This window comes from Seriola aureovittata, chromosome 7, assembly GCF_021018895.1.
Source record: "Seriola aureovittata isolate HTS-2021-v1 ecotype China chromosome 7, ASM2101889v1, whole genome shotgun sequence".
NCBI classification, from domain to species: Eukaryota; Metazoa; Chordata; class Actinopteri; order Carangiformes; family Carangidae; genus Seriola; species Seriola aureovittata.
The window spans coordinates 5,728,467-5,754,211 of NC_079370.1; the positions used below are offsets into that span (position 1 = coordinate 5,728,467).

A 25,745-nucleotide genomic window follows, 5' to 3' on the forward strand; every position below is an offset into this window, starting at 1 on the left:
CAGTTTCAACCTTCATCGCCATCACCCCCCCATCCCCCACCCCACATACACACACACACACACACACACACACACACACACACACACATGTTCAGACTCAGTGTCACAGATGTTTCTCCTTCAGTTCAACATTGAGTTTTAACATGACTGGTATCATCAGCTGTTTATCATCATGTTATATTATTGATCCTTTTGGGATTTCCAGGTTTTTCTTCTGTAGTTTGATGTTTTGTCTTTTTGTTTTTCTGTTTCTGATTCACAAGATTAAAACTTAAACTCACGTCAGTGTCACAAACTAAAGACTAAAGTTCACACTGACTGAAAAGATGTTTATTTTGAAAAATGTTGAATGTGAATAAAGATCATCTGTGCATCCTGCAGCACAGACCTGTTTATTTACTCATTGATTGGTTGATTGATTGATAGATTGATATCAGTGAGAGCAGAAAACTTTTCTTGTTGCTGCAGGAAATGTTTCATCAGACACGAGGAAACGCTGTGTCATCACTTTCTGCATCTCACTACACTTCACTGGAAGTTTGAGGGATTAAGTTGCATCACTCACACACACACGCACACAAACACACACACACAAACACACGCACACAAACACACAAACACACACACACACAAGCTCACACACGCATACAGTCACACACACATGCACTCACACACACACACACACACACACACACAAACACTGAGTCACACCTGGAGACGCAGGTGAAGCTTCTGTCATTAGGAACAGCTGCAGTTTCATCATCATGTCTCTTCAGGGTTTTTCCACTGATTCCAGTCAGGTGTGTGACTCCGCCCCCTCGCCTGTGCCCGTCTCCTCCTTTGATAAATGAGCTGCTTCCTGTCAGCATTCCTGTAGTGTCATGATTTACCTGCAGCCCAGAGCTCGGTCCACTTCCAGGGATGGAGGTGACTAATTACCACAGATCACTTTACTGTAAACGACTTGTGCAACAGTTCTTTAAAGAGGAAACTAATTATGGCTGAAACTCCCATAATGCAACAGTAATCAGATCAGTGTTAACAGCTGTGACTCCATCAGAGTCTGAGGACCGACAGAGAAAACACTCACATCAACAAACAGCCTGATATTCATGATTTATATCTTTATATTATTCATCATTAACTATAGAAAGTGTCTCATTAACCAGCTGATCAACCTCCGCTGTCCCACTGCACTTGAACTGCTCACACAGGTGAGGAGACACAGCTACACTAGGTCAAAGGTCACACACTGTGTCCAGAGGAGTCGACTACAAGTCCCAGAGTGCATTGCTGTAAGATCTGACGCCGCGTTCCCGTCATGTGGAAGTGAAGGGAACGATGGGGAAGGTTGCCATGGACACTGGGACAGTCTGGACCGGATCAGAGACTCCACCTGTTTGTGGACCAGCTCCAGAACCATCAGGTGCAGGTTCTCCCCACAGCTGCTCAGGACTGGTCCCGGCACGGAACAGGACCAACGGTTGAGGTCCATGGTGTGTGTGTGTTGCCCCCCCCCCCGCCCTGAAGGTTGTCTAGACCAGGACCATTGAGGATCAGGCCCTGGACCAGTACCTGATCTCAGAGCTCAGGTACCAGATCCTGCAGCAGAGATGCAGACTGAAGAGCTGAGTCCTCAGTGGGCTGCACCCCCGAACCCCCCCGAACCCCTGACGACATCACAACCCCGATGACATCACACCCCCAATGACATCACATCACAGTAACATATACACACATCGTACATGATCTATATTATATTTACACACATCACGTCAACTCGACCATTAGTGTTAGTTTGATAATGTGAGGAAGGTTCATCATCATCATCATCACTCTCATGTGAGGACAGGGACATGTGAGGAGAGGGACAGGTGAGGAGAGGGACAGGTGAGGAGCGGGACAGGTGAAGAGAGGGACAGGTGAGGACAGAGACATGTGAGGACAGGGACATGTGAAGAGAGGGACATGTGAGGACAGGGACAGGTGAGGAGAGGGACAGGTGAGGAGAGGGACAGGTGAAGAGAGGGACAGGTGAGGACAGGGACAGGTGAGGACAGGGACAGGTGAAGAGAGGGACATGTGAGGACAGGGACAGGTGAGGAGAGGGACAGGTGAGGAGAGGGACATGTGAGGAGAGGGACAGGTGAGGAGAGGGACAGGTGAGGAGAGGACAGGTCTTGAATGTCCTCAGGTCTAAACCTGATCCTGATCCACCAGGTGAGCTGCTGTCTGTCTCCGTCACATCACGTGACCACAGGTGTGTGCTCCTTCCTCCTCAGCTGTCGTGGAGTGATGTCATCCGTGACTTCCTGCGCTTCAGGCTCTAGTCAGAGTTCCCAGCATGCCGAGCGGCAGCAGCAGCAGCGTTAGGTGAGGCCGCTCTGCGGAGGCGACCAGCAGCAGGTGAACTCTTTCCCGCTCCGAGATCATGGCGGCTGCATCCTGCAGCGCGCTGACGGCGGCCGAGCTGGAGTTCAGGTCTCCGCTGGAGATCAGGTCAAACACGCAGGCCTGGTAGTAGACGTCTCGGGCGGGAAGCAGCGCGGCGCAGTGGGCATGGGCACTGAAGGCGGCGGACGGCGAGGAGTCCGGCGGGGGGGGCGGGGGGTGGAGCGTGTCAAGTCTCTGGGAGGGGGGGCAGCCCCACACGCACAGCTGCAGGTCCTGCTCCGGACCGAAGGCCTCCACGATGCCGCGCGGCGACCGCACGGACAAGCTGAGGGAGCGGCCGCTCTGACGGACCAGCAGCAGAGTCCCGATGTGCGCCGCCCGGATCTCCGCCTGTCGGCCGGGACTCTGGGTCCGGACCGTCAGACTGTGGTGACCCCGCCGCTCCCCGCTCGACACGGATCCATCAGCGAAGGCGGCTGGCACGTTGTCCAGCTCGGCCTGGTACAGCTGCTGCTCCGAGCACTGCCGCGTGTTCTTAAAGATGATGGTGACCTGAGAACAGACAGTCCGGGTCAACATCAGGCTGCAGCTACTTCCTGTGACGTCACAATGTACGCCAGCACACTGTGACGTCACATGAAGTAAGTTTAATCTGCCCCCCCCCTCCTTCTGTGCAGTTACTGTGTCCAGTTACTGAGTCAACAGTTGATCAAACTGACCAATCAGATCAGTGATTGATCAGTCGATCAGTCAGCTGATCTGGAGTCAACTGCACCAGTTCGGTTGTGATCTGTTTGAAGCTCTGACATCAGAACTTGTTCAGGTCTCTGTGACTCACCTTTGTAAGCACTGTGCCATAAACCCCGCCCCTGGTTGGCGAGCTGGTGGCCTGTATGAACAGGTATTCATTGTCTATAAGGGGCCACGCCCCCTGCACAGCACACGTCTGGAAGTCGTTGTTGAAGGTTCGGACGTGCGGGTCTCCGAACACGCCACAGTGCAGGTACTCCGGCGCCCGGCCCTCCCTGCTGAGGAAGCTCCTCTCATAGAGGCAGGCGTCTCCGGACAGCGTGCCCTGAGGGAGGGGGCGGGGCTGGGCTGTGGGCCCCGCCCGGGGGCAGCGGTGCTGGATCAGCAGGTCCTCGATGCCCTGAACCGCAGAGTGGTACGCCAGGTCGCCGCGACAGGCCCGCGCCATCCGCTTCGTGCACATGGCGTAGGAGCGCAGGGCGCTGCAGTAACCAGCGTTCACTGCCTCCCTGCTGAGAGCTGCTCCACCTGCTGCTCCACCTGGTCCTCCACCTGGTCCTCCTCCCCCTCCCCCGCTGCTGCTGCTGCTGCTGCTGCTGCCCAGGTCCAACGTCGCAGCCACGAAGTCAGAGTTACACCTGAGGATCCGACAGGAAGCTCCGACTGCAGAGACAGGAAGTTAGTTTTACACGTGGACCTGAAGGCCCCTCAGCAAAGAAGCTTTTATTTTGAAGGCTCCAGCTACATCCTGAAAATCCTCCTGAACCTAAGACCTTGTGGATTTCAAAATAAAATTTCAGTGTGTGTGTGTGTGTGTGTGTATGTATGTACCCTCAGGTAAAATCAACTGGACCAGCAGCAGAGTCAGGTGGATGCAGTGTTTCCATGGTAACGCTGATTGTGGTGTTACGGTGGCCCGAGGCTCCATCAGCAGACCTGAGACCAGATCAGGTTCAGGGTCTCTCCAGATCTCCAGGACTCTGAAAGACAGAGACAGACGGAGGTGAGACCGAGAACCAGACTGGACCACGTCAGACCTGGTGTGACTTTCTGGTTCTGTTCAGACTCTCACAGGTCCTGACTCAGGTTCAAGATCCTGGTCTGGTTTTGTACAGAGTCAGTCCTCAACCTGTTTATTTACATTTCACCTGAACCAAAGAGCTGTTGACTAAACCACAGACTGGATCTGGATGTGGACCTGAACCTGGACTCTGGATGTGGACCTGGACTCAGACCAGACTGTGGTGGTTTCTCTTTGGTCCTGATCCACCGTCAGACCGGTTCATGTTCTGACACCATTTTGAATGATCACTCTTTGTTTCTGACCGGCCTCTAAATACAACAATACCCATGAGCCTCGGCTGATGTTGCCATGAAGAAGACAACAAAAAAACCTGTGTAGCCTGCAGCTCTGTGATTGGCTAATTGTCAGTGTGTCACAGTGGCTGGTGGGGGGAAGTGCGGGGGGGGGGGGGGTCAGATGGAGTCATGATGGAGGGAGCGAGAAGAGTCCAGCTTCCTGTCTCCTCTGTGTCCTCAGAGATTCTCAGTATGAAGCAGAGACAGACTGATGTGATTACAGAGCATCAGATCCATTAGTGATGAGTCATCAGTGACATCATCAGGCTTCATGTTAATACTGACTGTGACGCCGAGTCTGAGTCCGTCCACTGGTCCAGATGTCTCTGTCTTTACTGTCCAAACGCCACACTGACTGAAGTGAAGTGAAGCCTCAGACCTTCTACTATATTTCATTTATAACATTCCTCAACTTCCCCTCGGGGATAAATCAAGTATCTATGATAATTAAACTAGTCCACGTCCTCAGTCTGAGGTGTCCTACAGTCTGAGGTGTCCTACAGTCTGAGGTGTCCTACAGTCTGAGGTGTCCTACAGTCTGAGGTGTCCTCAGTCTGAGGTGTCCTAAGTCTGAGGTGTCCTCAGTCTAAGGTGGCCTCAGTCTGAGGTGTCCTACAGTCTGAGGTGTCCTACAGTCTGAGGTGTCCTCAGTCTGAGGTGTCCTACAGTCTGAGGTGTCCTACAGTCTGAAGTGTCCTACAGTCTGAGGTGTCCTCAGTCTGAGGTGTCCTACAGTCTGAGGTGTCCTCAGTCTGAGGTGTCCTACAGTCTGAAGTGTCCTACAGTCTGAGGTGTCCTCAGTCTGAGGTGTCCTACAGTCTGAGGTGTCCTCAGTCTGAGGTGTCCTACAGTCTGAGGTGTCCTCAGTCTGAGGTGTCCTACAGTCTGAGGTGTCCTACAGTCTGAGTGTCCTACAGTCTGAGGTGTCCTCAGTCTGAGGTGTCCTACAGTCTGAGGTGTCCTCAGTCTGAGGTGTCCTACAGTCTGAGGTGTCCTACAGTCTGAGGTGTCCTACAGTCTGAGGTGTCCTACAGTCTGAAGTGTCCTACAGTCTGAGGTGTCCTCAGTCTGAGGTGTCCTACAGTCTGAGGTGTCCTCAGTCTGAGGTGTCCTACAGTCTGAGGTGTCCTCAGTCTGAGGTGTCCTAAGTCTGAGGTGTCCTCAGTCTAAGGTGGCCTCAGTCTGAGGTGTCCTACAGTCTGAGGTGTCCTACAGTCTGAGGTGTCCTCAGTCTGAGGTGTCCTACAGTCTGAGGTGTCCTACAGTCTGAAGTGTCCTACAGTCTGAGGTGTCCTCAGTCTGAGGTGTCCTACAGTCTGAGGTGTCCTCAGTCTGAGGTGTCCTACAGTCTGAAGTGTCCTACAGTCTGAGGTGTCCTCAGTCTGAGGTGTCCTACAGTCTGAGGTGTCCTCAGTCTGAGGTGTCCTACAGTCTGAGGTGTCCTCAGTCTGAGGTGTCCTACAGTCTGAGGTGTCCTCAGTCTGAGGTGTCCTACAGTCTGAAGTGTCCTACAGTCTGAGGTGTCCTCAGTCTGAGGTGTCCTACAGTCTGAGGTGTCCTCAGTCTGAGGTGTCCTACAGTCTGAGGTGTCCTCAGTCTGAGGTGTCCTACAGTCTGAGGTGTCCTCAGTCTGAGGTGTCCTACAGTCTGAGGTGTCCTACAGTCTGAAGTGTCCTACAGTCTGAGGTGTCCTCAGTCTGAGGTGTCCTACAGTCTGAGGTGTCCTCAGTCTGAGGTGTCCTACAGTCTGAGGTGTCCTACAGTCTGAGGTGTCCTACAGTCTGAAGTGTCCTACAGTCTGAGGTGTCCTACAGTCTGAGGTGTCCTCAGTCTGAGGTGTCCTCAGTCTGGGAATGAAGGGTCTCCTGAACCTCTCTGTCCTGCCAGGATGTTATGAAGAGGGTGGTTGGTATCGTCCAAGATGGCGTCCATCTTACTCATCAACAGTCCTGAGTGAGTCCAGACCGAGCTTCAGCCTTCAGACTGAAACATGAAGAATATGTTCCATATACACCAAACATGGACTCTCCTACAACCTGAACAACAAATGGTCACACACACATCACACCTGTCCATGTGTGTGTAACAGCACGTATCTGATTGGATGAAGGTGTAGTTGGTGGTTTTCCGTGACTTCTTCTCTGTGTCACTTCCTGTTTCTACATTAACAGCTGATAGTTACAGTGTTGTGTCACATGATCTGCTGTCATCTACTGATTTGTTTTTTTATTTGATAGGGACAATAAAACATCAGTACAAAATACACCATGTAAACAAACTGGACTGTAGCAAAATGCTAATTTACATCTGTTGTCTCTGGGCGGGAAACTTCAAACAAAAACATTAGAGTCACAATAAAAGCAGACAAAACATTTCACTGCAGACAGAAACTGAAACCAGCTGATGATTCGATTCTTACAGTCTGTTAGTGTGGAGACTCACAGCTGGACTCACAGCTGGACTGTCACAGTCCAGGCTCAGGTCACCTGATCACCTGTGTCATTAAAGGTTAGTTAACGAAGCTTCAGTCTGAGTCCTACCGTCAGAGTCAGCGTCAATCCTCAGGAACAAACCCATGAGTGAGCTCAGAACAACGTCCTGCTCCGTAAACATCACACACACACACACACACACACACACACACACTGTAAACATCACACACACACGGACACATGGGCACACACTGTATATTTAATTCAGAGTCGGGGGGGGGGGGTCAGAGTTCACCTCTAACATGGACTCTTCTCTGTTTGTTTTTTTTCTGCAGAACAAACAGCAGCTGGCGAGAGGGGCGGGGCTTACCGCAGCGCTCTCTCTTCATTGGCCACAGATGAATGCTCCTGGAGCTGCAGGTTGTTGTGTCGTTGACTCTGTGGCGACTCGATGAATCAGAGACAGGTTGATAAACACAGAGTGAGCGATTTGTTAGGTACCCCTGTCACACAGCAGCGCGGCCATGACGGCCACCTGTTCAAAGCTCATGATCTTTAACATTTATGACTGAACTGAACTACTTTAATTTCCCTGTTTTACACATGAGGGCGTCACTGAATATTGATCAGTGATCATCAATCAATAATCATTCATCAGTGATCTTCACAGGAGCTGCAGGTGGATCCTGTCGCCTCTGGACTGATTTCAACCTGAACAATCAGACAATTAATGTGGAGCTGTTCCTTTAAAATGAATGAATGAGTGACTGAGTCAGCTGACCTTCAGTTAGGTGGGAGGGGCTCAGTGTGTGTGTGTGTGTGTGTGTGTGTGTGTGTGTGTGTGTGTGTGTGTGTGTGTGTGTGTGTGTGTGTGTGTGTGTATCTAAATTTAAACTCCAGTTGGCCCCAGAGTTAGTCACAGACCCAAATACACATATGTACAGTTTATATACAAGAACTGTTAGCCTAGCTTAGCACAAACACTGCTAAGCTAGATAAACTGTTAACCTAGCTTCATCAGTTAGAGATGGATGAATGAAGGTCCTGACAGATCAATAAAGTTATTTTAAGTTTGTTGTCACCTGCTGCTCGGCTGGTTTCGGTGAGGTTGCTGATCAACAAACAGCTGAAACAGATCCTCGGTGTTTCACTCTAATTAACTCACACATGATTCATGATTTCATGATTTAATGAATGATATTATTAACGTGTTTCTTCACTGTGATAAAAACAGCTGATTTATATCTCAACATGTTTTATGATAAACCTTCTGTAAAAACATTAAATCCAGTCGAACCCTGAAAGTCACTGTCAGCAGCAGCTTCATGTGGATGTTAATGGGAAAGCTGTTGCTTATAATTAATTTGTTAATGAAGGCGTTTGTTTTCAAATGAACAGATTGTGTTTCTGTAAATGATCCAAAGTGGAACTGAAACCTCAATCAGCTGATCAATAACAAACAGAATCTCCAGTAACTAACGACACTTTCATTTACTGAAGCAGCAGAAACTAACACAGGTTTAAACTGTGGATCCAACTTCAGTCGCTCGACCTGCAGGACCAGGTCTTTGTAGGCCTGATGTCTCTCAGTGACTGAGGACCACAACAGTCTCTTACCTCCAGCTGGTTCAGCATCAGAGTCCGTCCATGTCCCTGCTCAGTCCTGCAGGACGTCACCCTGACTCCACAACCTGCAGGACTCTCCAGGTCTCTCCAGGTCCAGGTCCAGGTATCTCTGAAGACCGGGTCCAGATCTGTCCAGGTCTCTTCAGGTCTGTAGTGTTCTGTGTTCTGGCCTCGTGGTGCGTTCACAGCTGACTGGGAGCTTCAGTCGTTTCTAAATAAATCACCAACAACCAGCACCTGCTGCACGACAACTGTCTCACACACACACACACACACACACAACACACACACACACACACACACACACACACACACACACACACACGCTGCAGCAGCAGTTTATTTTTACTTCAGACCTCCAGGAAGTCGACGTCTGTCTGTCTGTTTGTCCTTCAGTTCAAACTGAAGCAGAAACTTCAGTTTGAACTTTGAATCATTTTCTAATAAGAAATAATTTAATAAGAACTTTAATGAATAAAAGAAGAAGAGTTTGCCAGAGACACTGGAGCTGTTGCTGCAGAAACAGCTGATTCACACTCAGTCATCATAGTTCAATATTAATATATAGATAAAACATATGGTACATTTTGCTGCGTTCACTCTTTTATTTAAATCATATTTATATTTTAGCATCATTTCACCTTCATTTCTATTTACAGTTGAATCAACTGGCACTTAACAAATAATGAAAACAAACAACTTGTTTATTGTAAATAATTAATAATTAACGTGTTAATTGAGATTAAAGTTTTATTCAAGAGAATATTGAATAATAACTGTAAATAAAAATACTGATTATTATTATATTATTATTTCTTCTGACGAACTTTCAGAGGAAGTGAAAGTGTTTTTCAGCCCCCCCCCACCCCCCCGATCTGAGCTGCAGTAGCTTCAGACAGACAGCAGGTGGCAGCACTGACACCGACAACATGAAGCCGCTGGTCTCAGGTGAAACCTCGTATCTACCTGAGGTCACGACCTCCGAGCCTCGGACTGACGCCTGTGATGCTCCTGCGGGTCACTTCCTGCTCTGCGGCCTGAGCCTGTGTCAGCTGTTTAAATAAAGTTTCAGCAGTTTAAATAAAGTTGTGTGTGTTTGAACGGGGGTGTGAGCGCAGCCGGAGGCTCCAGCAGAGTTTAGCAGGTTAAGCTGTTGGTCCTTTCAGAGAGGAGCGGGGCCCCTCCACGCCTCACTGAGCAGCTCCACTGCCTTTGTTAGTCTTTATAGGAGGGGGGTGGGGTGGGGGAGTTGGGGTCCGGACCAAATCCAGGACCGACAGACCGAGACCCTCCACAGACCAGAGACTACAGGACACAGAGACAGAAGCTGCTGCAGAGGTGAGTCACTGTTTGTTTTCCACTGTAGGAACCAGCAGAGAACGTGACGATAACATCTGTAAGCATCTGTAAACAACATCTGTGAACATCTGTCGGGGTCTGAATCTTTGAATCTTTGAATCTGAGCTCTGTAGTGAATGCGAGAACAGAAACTTTTAAACCAGATGAATGTGAAGGATCAGGAAAGAAAAGAGCGTTTACACACGATCTGTGCTGAAGAACCGGATCCTCTGTCTCTCAGTGTCACCTGTTCCTGTGCTAATAAAGATTTCTCATTTGAAACATGACGACGCTTCAGTGTAGTTCTGTCGGAGTCGTCGTGTTTTCAGTCTGTGAAACTGGTTGATGTGGATTAAACCAGGTTCTTCTGGATGTTTTTACAGTGTAAAGATGAAACTGCTCTGGAAGCGTCGACATTAAAATGAGCAGCTGCTGCGACACGTTCAGGCTCCAACGATAGAATCTAAATGTGAGCAAGGCTGCAGCTCCTCTGATATAGAACAATAATAATGATAATAAAATTCATTTTACTGTGAAATAAAACATCATCATATTTTATCATTGGTCAGATATTTACTTTGTTGGTTCATTAAAAACAGCAGATCCACAGCAGGTAGAAATATGTTCACAGGCGTGTTTGTTTTCTCCACCTGAAGAGACTCAGCTTTATTAAACTGATTCACGTGGACAATAAAGTTGTTTTGATTGATAACCCCCCCCCCCCCCCCCCCACCCCATGTGTGTGTTTCAGGGTGTGTGGTGTGTTTCCTCCCAGGGTCGGGCAGGTCCGGGATGTGGTGCACTGTTGTCATGCCCCCACTCCAATATTGCACTCGTCCCGGCCTCCCCGGCCCAGGGGTCACGACCCCCCCACCACTGGAACGACAGGACAGAGTGGAGCTCTGAGAGACTCCGGTGTGTTGAGACGAGACCTGAGGTGTGAATCAGAGTCTGAGTTCAGATAAAACACAAGAGTCAACGTTGGAAAAGTCGTGGTGGAGAGTTTATTTCAACAAAGATCTGTACATGTGAAAACACAGGAACGTTTACAGGAACGTTCCACCGTTCTCTCTCCTCTGTGTAACGTTAGCTTATCGTCGGCAGCAGGGTCTGTTGTTGTTACAGATTAGTGATGTTCAACTGAACAGAACCTGAAACCTTCTGAGAAACAGACAAACTGCTGCAGCACAGAGTTCAATTTCAAAATAAAATACTCATCAAAAGGTTGAGAAAAACAACATGAAGCTCGTCAAACTTCATCTCTGTTCCCTGTTTTCATCTGAGGACTGATGGACGGCAGAGTGTGAGGATCATTGACCTTTAACAGAGCACGCAGCAGAATGTGAAGCTCTGTGATTGGCTGTCTGTAGGTGAAATGCACCTTGGGAGTTGTAGTTGACTCCTGCAGGACCCTGAACGCCTCACACTCCAAAACTGACTCTGAGTCACAAACTGAAAATAAGACGTTTAAACACAGACCAACACTGACGGTGCATTCAGGTGCTCCTCGTCAGTGTTTTCCCAGACTGACACTCTGACTCCCCCCCTCCCCCCTCCCCCCTCACACACCCCACACACACACATTCAAACTTCACATGCAAACCACACACTCAAACTACAGTTAAAGTGGATCCAGAGAAGCTCAGGGTCTGTGTATAGAGATGTATGTGTGTGTGTGTCTGTGTGTGTGTGTGTGTGTGTGTGTGTGTGTATGTGTATGTGTGTGTGTGTGTGTGTGTGTGTGCGTGCGCGTGCGTGGACAGTCCGTCTGCAGCTCTCAGACCTGGATGTGCATCAGAACTTGTTTACGATGAGACTGGAAGTCTTCAGGCACCGTGTCTGAAACAAGAACAAACCAGTTCAATGATGGAGTGACCGTTACCATGACAACAACAACAACAACACAAGTTAACGACACAGCTCCTGATCACTAATCTGTAATTACAGATAATGACTACACACAAACAGACTGGGACGTTTTTATCTTGAGCACCTGAACACATCGTGACTGATGGAGCCGCCTCTCACCTGACAGCTCCTCTACATGGGTCACCTGACTTCCTGTTCTCCAAACGTGTGTGTGTGACCTTTCACCTCTAGGTGAAAGTCTCTTTTCACAGTTTTGTACCAGGACTGTGTCGTTCCAGATCTAAACAGCCTCAAAACCAGATGAGGCCAGGACCTGGACTCGTCCTGGTGTAATGACGGACAGGTCAGAGGTCAGAGGTCGTACCGTTACACCTGTAGCGCAGGTTGGACCAGATGATGTTTTCCTGGGAGAAGCAGAAGACTCCGAGTCTGCCTCCTCTCATCGTGGTGTCGATCACAACACCAGAGTCCGCCACCATGTCTGTCCCCTCATACAGCCTCACCCTGAGACACAGGGAGACGGAGAGACAGGGAGACAGACACAGAGAGACAGACACAGGGAGACAGACACAGGGAGACAGACACAGGGAGACAGAGAGACAGGGAGACAGACACAGAGAGACAGACACAGAGAGACAGACACAGGGAGACAGACACAGGGAGACAGAGAGACAGGGAGACAGACACAGAGAGACAGACACAGGGAGACAGACACAGGGAGACAGAGAGACAGACACAGAGAGACAGACACAGGGAGACAGAGAGACAGGGAGACAGACACAGAGAGACAGACACAGAGAGACAGACACAGGGAGACAGACACAGGGAGACAGAGAGACAGGGAGACAGACACAGAGAGACAGACACAGAGAGACAGACACAGGGAGACAGAGACAGGGAGACAGACACAGAGAGACAGACACAGAGAGACAGACACAGGGAGACAGAGAGACAGACGGAGACAGAGAGACAGACACAGAGAAACAGACACAGGGAAATAGATAGAGAGAGACAGACACAGAGAGACAGACACAGGGAGACGGACGGAGAGAAACAGACAGAGAGAGACAGATAGAGAGAGACAGACACAGAGAGACAGACACAGGGAGAGAGAGGGGGACAGAGAGACAGACACAGAGAGACAGACAGAGAAAGACAGACACAGAGAGACAGACACAGGGAGACAGAGAGACAGACACAGAGAGACAGACACAGGGAGACACCAAGTCAGGAAACAAACACTCCTACATGTGTGTGTAGATCATGTGTGTAGATTGTGTGTGTGCTTGTTTAGATCATGTGTGTGTGTGTGTGTGTGTGTGTGTGTGTGTTTAGATCGTGTGTGTGTGTGTGTGTGTGTGTTTAGATCATGTGTGTGTGTAGATCATGTGTGTAGATTGTGTGTGTGTGTTTTTAGATCGTATGTGTAGATCATGTGTGTGTGTGTGTGTTTAGATCATGTGTGTGTGTGTGTGTGTTTAGATCATGTGTGTGTGTAGATCATGTGTGTGTGTGTGTGTGTGTGTGTGTGTAGATCATGTGTGTGTGTAGATCATGAGTTTGTTCTGATTCTTCAGACTCTGTTTCCTAAGATGAAGTTTTGCAGCGTCTCTCCGTCTGATCTGCATATCAACGGTTGTCGAGGCGGATTCTTGCCAGGGCTTTGGTCGTCATGGAGATGAGTACAATAGAGTACCGGGGGGCCCCGGAGCCACAAAGAAGTTTCAGAGGGGAAAGAATGCAGTAAAAAGAAAAGAGACGAGTGGAGGAAACACAGCTGCAGACTGAGTACTACAGTACCAGTACTACAGATACTACAGAGTACAAACTAGTACTACAGTATCAGTATTGAAATACAGCAATACAAGATACTGCTGTACTAGTTTGCGGTCTAACTCATGTTCAGGTCTGGTTCAGAGTCTCAGGTCTGGTTCAGAGTTTCAGGTCTGGTGCTGGTCTCACCTGATGTACCCGACCTGCGGCCGGTGGCTCAGCTGAAAGCGGTACGAGGTCTTGTCCTTCCAGCCGACGTTTCGCGGATCCTTCCAGAGCAGCGTCACCTCTCCAGGTGTGTCTCCCGTGTGCCACAGAGCGTTCCTCAGGAACTCACCTGGTCCGGTCCGGGACTTCACGGCCTGCAGGACCAGAACACAGAGTCAGAGTCAACTTAAGGCAGCTGGACTGGACTCAGACCTGCAGGTCTCAGACTCGGACCTTGAGCTGCAGGGCGGGCTGGGCCGTGGCTCTGAAGGGGAGGGACTGCCAGTACGTCTGCTCCGTCTGTTTCCACATCACCACGTAGAAACTGGACGAGTCCTGGTACCCGAAGATGAAGCCGGCGTAGTCGTCGTCCGTCACTGTGTTCACGTGAAACGTTCCCTCGAAGTCGACGCCGTTAAACGCCGTGTAGCCTGCAGACAAACACGGAGCAGACGGTCTACAGCGGGACCAGGACCCAGAACGGGTCAGATGTGGTTTGATAAAGGTTCAGGTAAAAACACGTACCCACAGCGAGACCAGGGTCACTGTTCATGGTCTGGACGATCTCCATTCCCTGAGGACAAGACGGACAAGATCAGGTTTGTGTTTGTCAGAGTCTGACCAGCACACCTGAGTGACATCACAGGTTCTGACTCAGTCAGGTGTCCTTTACTGGATCAGAGATAAGACGCTCTGCCATTTTCTGTTTGAGCTGAATGTGATGATGTCACACACGGCTGTATGAACCCTGTGATGTCACACCTGTCCCAGTACCAGGTCTCAGTGTTCTGGAGCTCAGGTCAGAGGCTCTGCAGGACTCACCTGGACGAGGACTGAGGACAGGTGAGTCCACAGGTCTCTAAGAGCCTCTAACGCTCCACGTCACCTGGAAACGACCACGTTGATCATGTGGGGAACACGAGGTCGGGGGTCACCTGATTCAGCACCACCCAGTTGGGATCGATCTGGGCGTCGCCCTCCGGGTCCAGGATCACTGTCTGATAGGCTCTGAAGTCCGTCAGCGTGACCTCAGCACTCTCTGGACACACATCAATCAAATCCAGAACCGCGTCGTTGTCAAAGTCGTTCTCACAGACGTCCCCCACGCCGTTCACTGAGGACAGAGGTAGACAGGAGGAGGGTCTAGCATCAGAGGGGCGGGGCCAGAGCATAGGGACCGCCCACACAGAGATAGGTGCGTCTGCAGTAAAAGACTCGTGTGGAAAAAGAAGCTTTACAGTCAAATATCTGATTCACAGCCTGAAGATCAATTTGTTATATTATTATAATAAACTGATGATTTTATATTATATCATAATAAACAGCTGATGTCTCTGCTCATGGACGGTCTTTACTGTCAGAGTCTTTCTGGTTGGGGTTGACGATGAGTCGACAGTTGTCGTAGTCGTCGAGGACGCCGTCGTTGTCATCGTCGTGGTCACAGTCGTCTCCGAGGCCGTCGTTGTCAGAGTCCAGCTGTGAGCTGTTGGGGATGTCGGGACAGTTGTCTCTGCTGTCCTGGAGACCGTCTCCATCCCTGCAGAGGACGAGGACAGAGTTGTGTTCACTGTGTTTGTTTCTGTTGTTTTATGTGAATATTGTTTATTGATCACTGATGACATCACAGACACGGTATGTTTAATCACATACGTGTCCTGATTGGTGTCACAAACATCTCCCACCAGGTCGTTGTCCACGTCCGTCTGAGGAAGAGAGGAGACATTGATGAGGACACAGGTGACCTCTGACCTGTTAGTGTGGGTCATATTATTGATCCAAGAGGTGATCAGTTACTGTAACATGTGTGTTTGTTCAGACACACACTCATAGGATGATGATAATAAACTTATGACCTCACACACACAAAACGCTGCAGAAAATGTTTTATATGAATTAAAACTTAATTAATAAAAATGTTTTATATAAAATCATGTTGTTAAATCTCCATTATTATGAAGTTAAAGGGAAAAGAGGGAAAGTGAGTTTTTAAACCAATGAGGAGCCACGACATGAATCACATGTTACAGACTTTTAAACGTATCTGATGTTCGTTTGTGAATAACTGGATCAACTTCAGGGACATTAAAGTGTGAAAAAAAAGTGAGAGGACGAGTCGTCTCTGACGGGACACGTCTCATGTGAGACACGATGGGTCCCAGTCAGAAGACGCAGCACCACAGTGGACGGACTGGGACTCCACCTGCATGGGGTTACTGAGCTCAGGACAGCTGTCACAGGCGTCTCCCACTCCGTCTCTGTCTCTGTCCGTCTGCATCGGGTTCGGCACCTTCGGACAGTTATCAAGAACGTTGGGAATACCTGAACACACACACACACACACACACACACACACACACACACACACACACACAGTTAAATGGATGTGGTTGGTCTGTTCTTCCTCTTCACTCAGGGATGAACCAGAGCGTCCGGTTTAGAGGAAGTCGCCAGGCGCCACCTACAGGCTGCACTCTTCATTACAACATCAATATGAACTGACAGACTGATGATCTCCCTCCCTCCTCTGATCTGTCTCCTGTCTCTGTGATGATGAACCAGGACACAGACAGTGTCTCTTACCGTCTCCGTCTATGTCCTGGTCGCAGGCGTCTCCCTGTCCGTTGTTGTCCGTGTCTCTCTGGTCACTGTTGGGGACGTTGGGACAGTTGTCACAGGCGTCTCCGAACGAGTCGCTGTCTGAGTTCTGCTGGTCTTTGTTGGGGACCAGCCGGCAGTTATCCTGAGGGACAGAGGACACATCACCTGACCACCTGACCACCTGGCAGCTCACCGCTACAACACACTGAGGTTCAACTGAGTTCAACTCTTGAAATTTTCAATAACTCATATAACTGTTATTTTTTAATGTTCACAAATTCAGAATGAAAAATTCAAGCTTTAAAAAATCTGAATCATACATATTGAAGTTGCCAAAATTCAGATTCATAATTTAAATGCAAAAAAAAAAATCATCGCTAGAGCTTCACAAGCGTTTAGATCTGGTGAGACAGGTTTGCTTCCATTTCCCTGGTTTTGGGCATTTGGTTCTGATTTGGAACCAGGTTTTGGTTCCCAGCCCGAGTAACTAGTAACTAAAACTAGTAGCAGAACAGAACTGATTAGAAACTTGATAAATCCATCTGTTCATGTTGGATCCTCAATTTGATCCAGAATCAGAGAGAGGACAGCAAGAAAGATCTGAGCAGGACGTCTGTGCTCAGTGACTGTTACACCTGTTACCTGCTCACTGTGACACAGTCAGTCACACACACACACACACACACACACACACACACACACACACACACACACACTGCAGGTGTTGGTGTGTGAAACATCGCTGATAAACGCTCATTCTGCTGTAGTCAACCTACACCTGCAGAAAGGGAGACAGCGCCTTGTTGTCATGGCAACAGGTTAAAACTAACCCCTGCTCCAACCAGGTTTGTTTGAGGCCGTCAATCAACAACATCCAACAAACCAGCCAGTGGGCGGGGTTATGCAAATGAGCCACACAGTGAGAGAAGAAACAGAAGAACTTCCTTTCACACTCGAGTAAAGACACAAACTCAAACAGCGTCATGTGATCAGTGTCATGTGATCAGCGTCATGTGATCACTGTGAGTCAGCACGGCATCGCTCTCACCTCCACATTTTTGATGCCGTCTCCGTCTGCGTCCTCGTCACACTGGTCTCCGATCCCGTCATTGTCGGCGTCCTCCTGACCAGAGTTTGGAGTGAACACACAGTTGTCCTGGTGGAGGCGCACACACACACACACACACACACACACACACACACACACACACACACACACACACACACACACACACACACACACATACACGTGCTGAGTCAGTGAGTCTCCTGATGAAGGATGGAGCTGCAGCTTTAAAAGATGAAGGTCACATGACCTCTGACCCCTGACCTGTTTGCAGTGTTTGTGGTTGTCCATGCAGGGCAGAGAGCGGTCTGGATACCCATCGATGTCTGTGTCCACTCCACAGGTGTTACCATTACCTGCCCAGCCCACATTACACTGCACACACACACACACACACACACACACACACACACACAGATCAATTTGCCTGACATCAGCTTGTTGCAGTTGTGATGTCACAGAGGTCACGTGACTGACAGACTGCCTTTGAGCCAGGCGACATTCTCACCCTGCAGGAGACCTCCCCGTTCCTCTCCATGGTGCAGTGGGCGTTGGTGTCACAGGGGTTAAAGGTCAACGCAGCGCACGACTTCCTGGGGAAGCAACCTGACGTCTGGTTACCAAGGAAACCAGGTCTACAGCCGCCACACTTATATGAGCCCTGAGAGAAGAGACAGTGTCAGGGCTGAGTGTCCACCAGAGGGCGCCGCCCCCCTGAGTCAGCTGACTGCAGATCAGCTGTTTGTAGTTCCTGTTGATCCTCAGTCACTCACCACAGTGTTGATGCAGACAGAGTTTGATACACAGGCGTCAGGGAGATCCACACACTCATCGATGTCTACACACTCCTGAGACACACAGTGTGATCAATATTATTATCAATATCATTATTATTATTACTATATTACTACTGAACGACTTCAACACTGCAGACTGTAAAACATCTGGACGTGTATCCACCATTAACAACGCGCAGTGTGTGTGTGTGTGTGTGTGTGTGTATGTGTGTGTGTGTGTGTGTGTGTGTGTGTGTGTGTGTGTCTGACCTGTTTGTGTGTCTTGGCGTAGTCCAGTCCAGTTCCAGCCAGTGGCGCCCCCCACAGACCAGGAGGACAGGGCTGACAGCTGAACCCCCCCACAGTGTTCACACAGGCTCCAGGAGAGAAACAGGGCTGCAGCTCACACTGAGGGGGGGGGGGGGGGGGTTAATGTTAACCTGTCTCTCTTGTTGTGTAGTTGTTGTGTAGCTGTTGTTACCTCATCGACGTCCTGACAGTGCGTCCCGTTGCCGTTGGTCCCAGGTGGACAGGGTCCACAGGTGTATCCAGGATACTGCAGACTCTCCATACAGGACACTCCTCTGTAGCAGGGGTTGGGGGAGCAGCGGGAACGAGGCTCATGGAAACCTGATGAGACAGACTGTCTTCAATCAGGTCCTCAGACGACCAGCACAGGTGTAACAACAACGGGACAGAAACTGCTGACTCACCACAAACCTGACACTCCAGGATGGTGTTCCTGATCAGAGACATCTCCTTCACCTGAGGACGAGAGACAGGTCAGCTCCACAGGTACATCCAATCACCTGTCCTCTGTCTCACCTGTCCTCTCATGTCTCACCTGTCCTCTCATGTCTCACCTGTCCTCTCATGTCCTGTATGTCTCACCTGTTCTCTGATGTCCTGGCGCAGCTCTCCCAGGATCTGGTTGAAGATGATGAGCTGACTAATCAGAGCCTTGGTGTGGTCACCTGAGAGGGAATGTGATCAGGTGAACAGAGATGAAAGTGATCAGCTGATTATTGATCAGTATCAGGTGTGATCAGTGTGAATGGAGCACAAACTCACCCAGGATGGAGTTCACCTCCCCGCTCACTGAAACACAACACAGGTACAGGTGAGTTTCCTCAGGTGTAACAAACACCTGGATTCACCAGCACAAGCCTTCGGGGGTTTGAGTAACTGAAACATGAAGCAGCAGCAGCTCCTCTCTTACCTGCTGGACACACCTGAGTCACAGGTGACCATGTTTGGCTAGAGTTAGTTCTCTGCGATTTAAACTGCTCCTAACACCCAGAACCTGGACCCTGATGCGGACCTGGTCTGAGTCTACCTGTGTGGTGGAGGATTAGAGTGAGGTGAGCTCACCTGAGTTGTAGGCGGAGGAGTCTCCTTGGAAGGGACAGTCAGTCAGAGCTCCAGCTTTAGCGACACTGCCCCCTAGAGCCAGTCTGAGGGACTCCACTGCACCCTGAGGGACAGATGGACATTAACCGGGTCGGTTCAGGTCTCAGTCTCAGTACAGACACGTCAACAATGACCTTTAACCCTATAAAAATCCACTAGTACACCTGCTGCAGGTGTGTTCTGGTCTGAACTTGACTCCACAAAACATGTACAGATTATAGACTGTTTTAAAGCTCTACATCTCCTGATCCTCTCACTGCAGAGGACCTGGTCCACACCTGGATCAGACCTGGTCCAGACCTGGATCAGGTCCTACAGGTCTCAGATCCCTGTTGATGACAGAACCTCCATGTTTGAGTGTCTGTGGTCCAGAGTCTCTTCTTCACTCTGACTGTTTGGTTGTCAGATGGAAAGACCAGGGTCATGACTGAGACCAGGAGGCTTTTATTTTGGAGGATTGTCTCCATGCTGTGTCTCTGTGGTCTCTGAGTCACGGCTGCATCATCAGCTCTGACCTGAGATCTGGGTCGGTTTCACACCTCAGACCAGAGACGTCCACAGCAGTGGATCTGACGTTTGTCCTGAGGGTGGCGCTGGAGTCAAAGGCTCAAACTCATGATCTGATGAAGAGGGTTCGTCCTCTGAGAGCAGAGGGGACAGAGGACATGAGGACATGACGATGGAGTGAGGACCAGATCTCGTCTTTAATATCAAGACGGTTTGAATCTGAGTCTGTAAAAACTGAATCAAGCACAGATCATCATCATCATCATCATCATCCTCCTCGTGTGTCAGACAGCAGCATCAGTCTCCACAGTGACTCCTCAGAGCTCAGACAGATGAAGACCTCTCACTCTGACTCTTTATCGTGAACCGGATTTTATTTTCTTGTTTTATCATTTAAAGTTCAGTGTTTCCGTTTTTCCTGAAAATCATTTTACACATTTTAATTACAGCTGAACAATTAATGGAAATATTATGAAAATCTCAATATGATCAAAAGCAACATCCAAATCACAGGAGCTGCAGTTTGTTAGATGAAGGTTTTACAGAGACGGACTACAGATCAGATTAGAGCACATTATTTATATATATTTTTTTTTTTTTTTTTGAGAGATTCAAAAATGACCATTCCCACGGTAACCCTGACTCATATCAATATCTAATAAAATAATAAGAATCCTGATTTCATTTCTTTTTGTTTAATTTGAATTGAACATTTGCAGCTTTGATCAGCTGAGTCTGTTATTATCAACAGTCATTCATTGATCAATCGTCTTAACATCGTATCCACGGCGACCAACACTTTAAAGTTACTGTGATAAAACAGAGAGAAAGGCATCGCTGTAGATATTATTGATCATTAATTTTCAATCGATCAGACAGGAAGTCGTGCAGCGTCTCTGACCTGCAGGCGGGCGTAGGCCTTCTGTCCGTGTCTGATCTCCACCATCTCCGCCTCTCGGGGCAGCGGGACCAATGGGGGCAGGCCCTGGCTGGAGTCGGCCAATCGGCAGTTGACGTAGAGCTTCATGTTCATGTTGTCACGGTGAAGACCTCCCAGTCTCAGGATGATGGAGTGAGTCCGCCCGTCCGCCAGGTTGGCGTTCTGCAAGTTGACGGTGTGGATCTTCCCGTCCGCTCGGACGTACCGGACCAGGACTGGAGGAGAAGATCCAGACTCAGATTCTGATGTTTTATAAACCAGAACCTGAACAGAACCATCATGAAAACAACTGCTGCTCTAACGTTTGTCCCTGCTCAGCCTCCGTAGGCCAGAGCTACCGCTCCACGTTCCCTCTGGACAAGACGATGGAACAAGTTTAATGGAAAAGAAGAAACTGAATGAAGCAGGAAGCTGACCTATCAAAATAAAACAACCTGGAGAGTAAGAAGAAGAAGAACCATCCTGCTGCTCCAAACACTCACAGCAGCTGATGTGGATCAATCCGCCGCTGAAAATAGTCCCCAACAAATTCACAGTTTCTCCTGTTTGATAGAAACTACAGTGATCAGCTGTTTGAGGAAATGAAACTGAATATAACAGCAGACTGTAACATCCTGGAACTGAGGTAATAATTAATAATTATTTCAGAATCGGTCAATCAGCTGATTATTTTTTAGATTAATTGATTGTTTTGCTTCTTAAACCCAGAGATTTAACTGACGGCCATGAAACAATAAATTGATCAGAGTCTATTAAGAATTTATTAAAACTGTTGCCAATTTTCTGATAATTGATTATTTCACATTTTAATAATTAATAGTCGTCAGATAAAAAGAGACTCTTGAAGATTTCAATTTGAGAAACTCAAACAGACATTTCTCACTGTTTGTTCATTTATTGAGAAAATGATAATCAGATTAATCAATAATGATACTGATCGTTAGTTGCTGCTCTATTTGTAATGACGTCAGTGTTGAATGAAACAGTTCAGAATCAACTGTCTGATCATCATTATAATTATTGACTCAAAGTCACAGTCGACTCTCAGGCTCCGCCTCCGTCTGACCCTGAATATAAACATGTGACTGACGGCTTTCATTATGAAGTCATTTTCCTGCCTGAGGTCAAAGGTCATGCTGAGCCAAAACACACACACACACACAGTTAATGAAACCTTGGGTCAGATTACAGTGATCAGTCTGTGCCCATAACAACACAAGCAGAACCACAGCTAGAACCACATTCCTCTGCAGGACTCTCAAGTCCAGCACAGACCAGATCTTCAGACCGGACCGAACCACCGAGTGACAGTTAAACACTGAGTTCAGTCGGACCACAAGAACACGAGTCACTTCTACAACCCACAGAACCTGGTCATTGACAACTGGAACCTGGTCATTGACAACTAGAACCTCCTCTGTGACAACTAGAACCTCCTCAGTGACTAGAACCTCCTCATTGACAAATAGAACCTCCTCCGTGACAACTAGAACTTCGTCAGTGAGAACTAGAACCTCCTCTGTGACAACTAGAACCCACTCATTGACAACCAGAACCTCGTCAGTGACAACTAGAACCTCGTCAGTGACTAGAACCTCCTCAGTGACAACTAGAACCTCCTCATTGACAACTAGAACCTCCTCCGTGACAACTAGAACCTCCTAATTGACAACTAGAACCTTGTCAGTGACTAGAACCTCCTCTGTGTCAACTAGAACCTCATCTGTGACAACTAGAACCTCCTCAGTGACGAGAACCTCCTCAGTGACAACTACAACCTCCTCAATAACCCTCTAGAACTTCCTCAATGACAACTACAACCTCTTAAAGGACCCAGAACCTCCTTAATGACCATGAGAACCTCTTCAACTACCACTAGAACTCCGTAATATCTCAAGGGACTACAAGAACCTCTTAACTGACCACTAAACTTCCAAAAGAACCCCTGGAACTAGAACTTTCTAAAGGACCTTTATAACCCCTTGTATGATCTCTACAAGGTTCTCATTTGCCACTAGAACCTCTTCAGTTACCAGTAGAAACTTTTATCTTTTTATTGACCACTTGAGGATCTTAAAGAACCAGTAGAACCTTCTCAAGAACCCGTATGTGACCCGCAGTGCTGAAGGTGAATATTGATTTTAAAATATAGAAAATTCGAATAAGGTTTGGTTTAGTTCAGGTTCCACCAACCTTTATTGATCTTCCCCATGACGGCGACCTCCAGGTACTTCCTGTTGTCCTGTTTGCTGTAGAGACCCAGCAGGACTCCACCCAGCTTCGACGGCAACCGCAGCGTCGACACCACGTAGACATCACTGAGCGCGCTCAGACCACCGGACAGCTTCTCCACCGCCGCTACGCTCTGCCTCGAATCCTGAAGGCTCAACACGTCAATCACTGAGGAGGAGGAGGAGGAGGAGGAGGAAGAATATTATAATTACTGGTAATGTGTGTGAGGATGTTGACATGAACAGAACAGAGAACGTCTCCTGACAGACACAGTCCATAGAGAACTCTTAAAACCCTCAGAGAACATGTGGAGACCTCCATCAGGATCTGGATCCTCTGGGATCATTAATTTATCTTTGATCATTTGTCAATAATTAAAGTTATAAATAAAGGTTCAGTTCAGATCTGTGATCAGCTGCTGAATGAATCCACGTTAATGAAGCTAGTTATAAATAACAGCTGGAACCAACTGACTCATTTCAATGGACTAATCAGTTAATGAACTAATCGTTACAGAGGCGGGAGAGAGCTCAGATACAGACCATGTTTTGTGTACAAGCTGTTGCTATGGTGACAGGGGATGTTGTTGGCAGTGGTTAATTAGCTGAACACAGGTGAGTCAGTTTACCTGTTCTAACATGAACTGCTGCTTTCACTCTCCCAACAAACATGTGGGCCACCGTCAGAGCTCAGGGAACTGGTTCTCAACACAGAACCCGCAGGAACCAGGTCTGTGGCTCTGGACCAGGTCTGTGGTTCTGAACCAGGTCTCTGGCTCTGGACCAGGTCTGTGGCTCTGAGACTGAAGCTGCAGCCTGTGGGCCAGTGTTGGATCGGAGGCCAACAGAAACACCACAGAGGAAGAACAACAAACAGCTGATAATCCTGCGTCCTCTCTCAGAGACGACCTTTAGTAACTGACTTCAGTCCTCGAGAACAGACTCAGACCATCCGTCTCAGAACCACAGACGTATCGTTCGTATCATGGTCTGGGTCTCGGCCTCAGAATCCATGTGTTCAGAGATCAGCTGATCACCAGGTAATTCATTTATTGATCGTTTTCTAGCAGAAATGTCACAGTGAGAGAGTCTGGTGCCTCTTGGTCTCATGACAGTGACGTAAATCTTCACCTCAGCCTGTGGGAATCAACCGTCTCTGATCATTTAGAGACTGATAACTGATCAATACTGATCAATAATTAAAAGTATCATCATTCAAAAACTCTTCCAGTGTCAAGTCCGAGTCCAGATCAGTTCTGACACAGCAGATACTGGACTCATCAGGTCCTGGACTCCACACAGATCTGCTCTGATCACTTCCTGTTACCAATTAATTGATTAATCAAAAAAATAATCGGCAGATTAATTAACAATGAAAATAATTCTTAGTTTCAGGCTTAAAGATGATCACAGGTGTTAATATCTTCATGTGACAGTAAAAGTTCAATATTGAATGAGCGGGAAGTTAAAGTACAAGTACTTCTGATTTCTACTGAGTACACACAGTACACACAGTACACACAGTACACACACAGAGTATACAGTGGTAAATTAAGACTGAGTTTTCTTTCCTCTGTACCGGATGACCGGAGGACTCCCTCAGGTCTTCTTACCTTGGACGTCCGGTCCGTCCGGGACTCCCGCGGTGAGCTGAGCACAGAGGACTGAGAGCAGAACCGGGACACTCCAACCCATGTCTGAACCCGGACCAGGAGCAAGGCTAACCGGACCAACCGGACCGCAGCACTGCCTCTAAAACTTGAGGAACGAAGAGGGGAGCCGGACGGAGGAGAACCGGGTCCAAACTGACGGTTAGTCCCGGAGACCAGAGACTCTGAGCGGGGCTTCGGGCGGAGAACCGAGCGGACCAGACAGCGGGATCCGGAGCTCAGAGGCGGAGCAGCGGACACTTTCAGTCCGGAGGAGGGAGCAGGAGAACCGGGAGAACAACCTGGGTCCACACCGACAAACTGCCGCGCTGAGCGGGGAGGAGAGAACCGACGGACCGACCGGAGACCGGAGCAGAAACTAACGGTCTGTTCACGAGCCAAACTGCTGCTGCTGGCGCGCGCTCAACTCTCCTCTCTGGAAGGCTCGTGCGCGCACACCGATTAGCATAAAGCGCGCGACTGACGAGAAAGAGAGAGTCTACTGAGGTTTACTGTTCTTATCAGAGACTCCACTGCGCATGTGTCAGGTGTTTCAATGTCAGTGTGTTACAGGTATTTTACACCCCTTAAAACACCTGTTCACTGCTTAGAATCATGACGTCATCATCTTACCTGCAGGTAACAGGTGAAGAAGTGAAGCTCAGCTCTACCAGAAAAAGACAAAACTTAAATAAATATCAAAAATGTCATCATCAATAATGTGATATTAAATCTATTGACTCATGACGCAACGCTGTAGAATGTATCATCTATAATTAATCAATGAACTAATAAAGTCCAGATGATAAAACACCTGAAC

At 48.5% G+C, this 25,745-nt stretch overlaps 2 protein-coding genes across 3 annotated transcripts; both read right to left on the minus strand.

The window, feature by feature from the left end:
• Positions 1-1,104: 1,104 nt before the first annotated feature.
• On the minus strand, positions 1,105-8,777 carry hjv (hemojuvelin BMP co-receptor). Of its 2 annotated transcripts, none has more exons than XM_056379848.1 (4): positions 8,553-8,777; positions 3,976-4,124; positions 3,233-3,807; positions 1,105-2,946 (listed from the first exon to the last, which is right to left on the minus strand). In XM_056379848.1, exons 2-4 carry the CDS (start codon positions 4,070-4,072, stop codon positions 2,320-2,322), a joined length of 1,299 nt encoding a protein of 432 aa, XP_056235823.1. In that variant the 5' UTR covers positions 4,073-4,124; positions 8,553-8,777; the 3' UTR covers positions 1,105-2,319. The 2 variants fall into 2 exon arrangements, with proteins under 2 accessions (XP_056235823.1, XP_056235824.1); XM_056379849.1 differs by lacking the exon at positions 8,553-8,777 and adding an exon at positions 7,306-7,513.
• Positions 8,778-10,889: 2,112 nt separating this feature from the next.
• thbs3a (thrombospondin 3a) lies at positions 10,890-25,664 on the minus strand. The gene is made up of 23 exons (XM_056381594.1): positions 24,890-25,664; positions 23,239-23,445; positions 21,007-21,260; positions 19,560-19,662; positions 19,260-19,286; positions 19,080-19,162; positions 18,902-18,953; positions 18,670-18,818; positions 18,459-18,596; positions 18,186-18,260; positions 17,921-18,073; positions 17,677-17,787; positions 17,395-17,502; positions 16,329-16,488; positions 15,949-16,067; positions 15,399-15,451; positions 15,104-15,285; positions 14,684-14,862; positions 14,274-14,322; positions 13,983-14,179; positions 13,731-13,903; positions 12,133-12,272; positions 10,890-11,738 (listed from the first exon to the last, which is right to left on the minus strand). The coding sequence occupies exons 1-23, from the start codon at positions 24,969-24,971 to the stop codon at positions 11,677-11,679; spliced, it is 2,856 nt and encodes a 951-aa protein (XP_056237569.1). The 5' UTR covers positions 24,972-25,664; the 3' UTR covers positions 10,890-11,676.
• Between the last annotated feature and the right edge of the window lie 81 nt (positions 25,665-25,745).

Coding starts and splice junctions, on each gene's coding strand:
- hjv (XM_056379848.1), bottom strand. CDS start 4,072: ATGGAGCCTCGGGCCACCGTAACACCACAATCAGCGTTACCATGGAAA. Junction 3,808..3,975: donor CCAGTTGATTTTACCTGAGG/GTACATACATAC, acceptor CTGTCTCTGCAG/TCGGAGCTTCCTGTCGGATC. Junction 2,947..3,232: donor ATGGCACAGTGCTTACAAAG/GTGAGTCACAGA, acceptor GTCTGTTCTCAG/GTCACCATCATCTTTAAGAA.
- thbs3a (XM_056381594.1), bottom strand. CDS start 24,971: ATGGGTTGGAGTGTCCCGGTTCTGCTCTCAGTCCTCTGTGCTCAGCTC. Junction 19,287..19,559: donor CTCCTCCGCCTACAACTCAG/GTGAGCTCACCT, acceptor GTTGTGTTTCAG/TGAGCGGGGAGGTGAACTCC. Junction 11,739..12,132: donor CCTGCGCTACAGGTGTAACG/GTACGACCTCTG, acceptor TTCTTGTTTCAG/ACACGGTGCCTGAAGACTTC.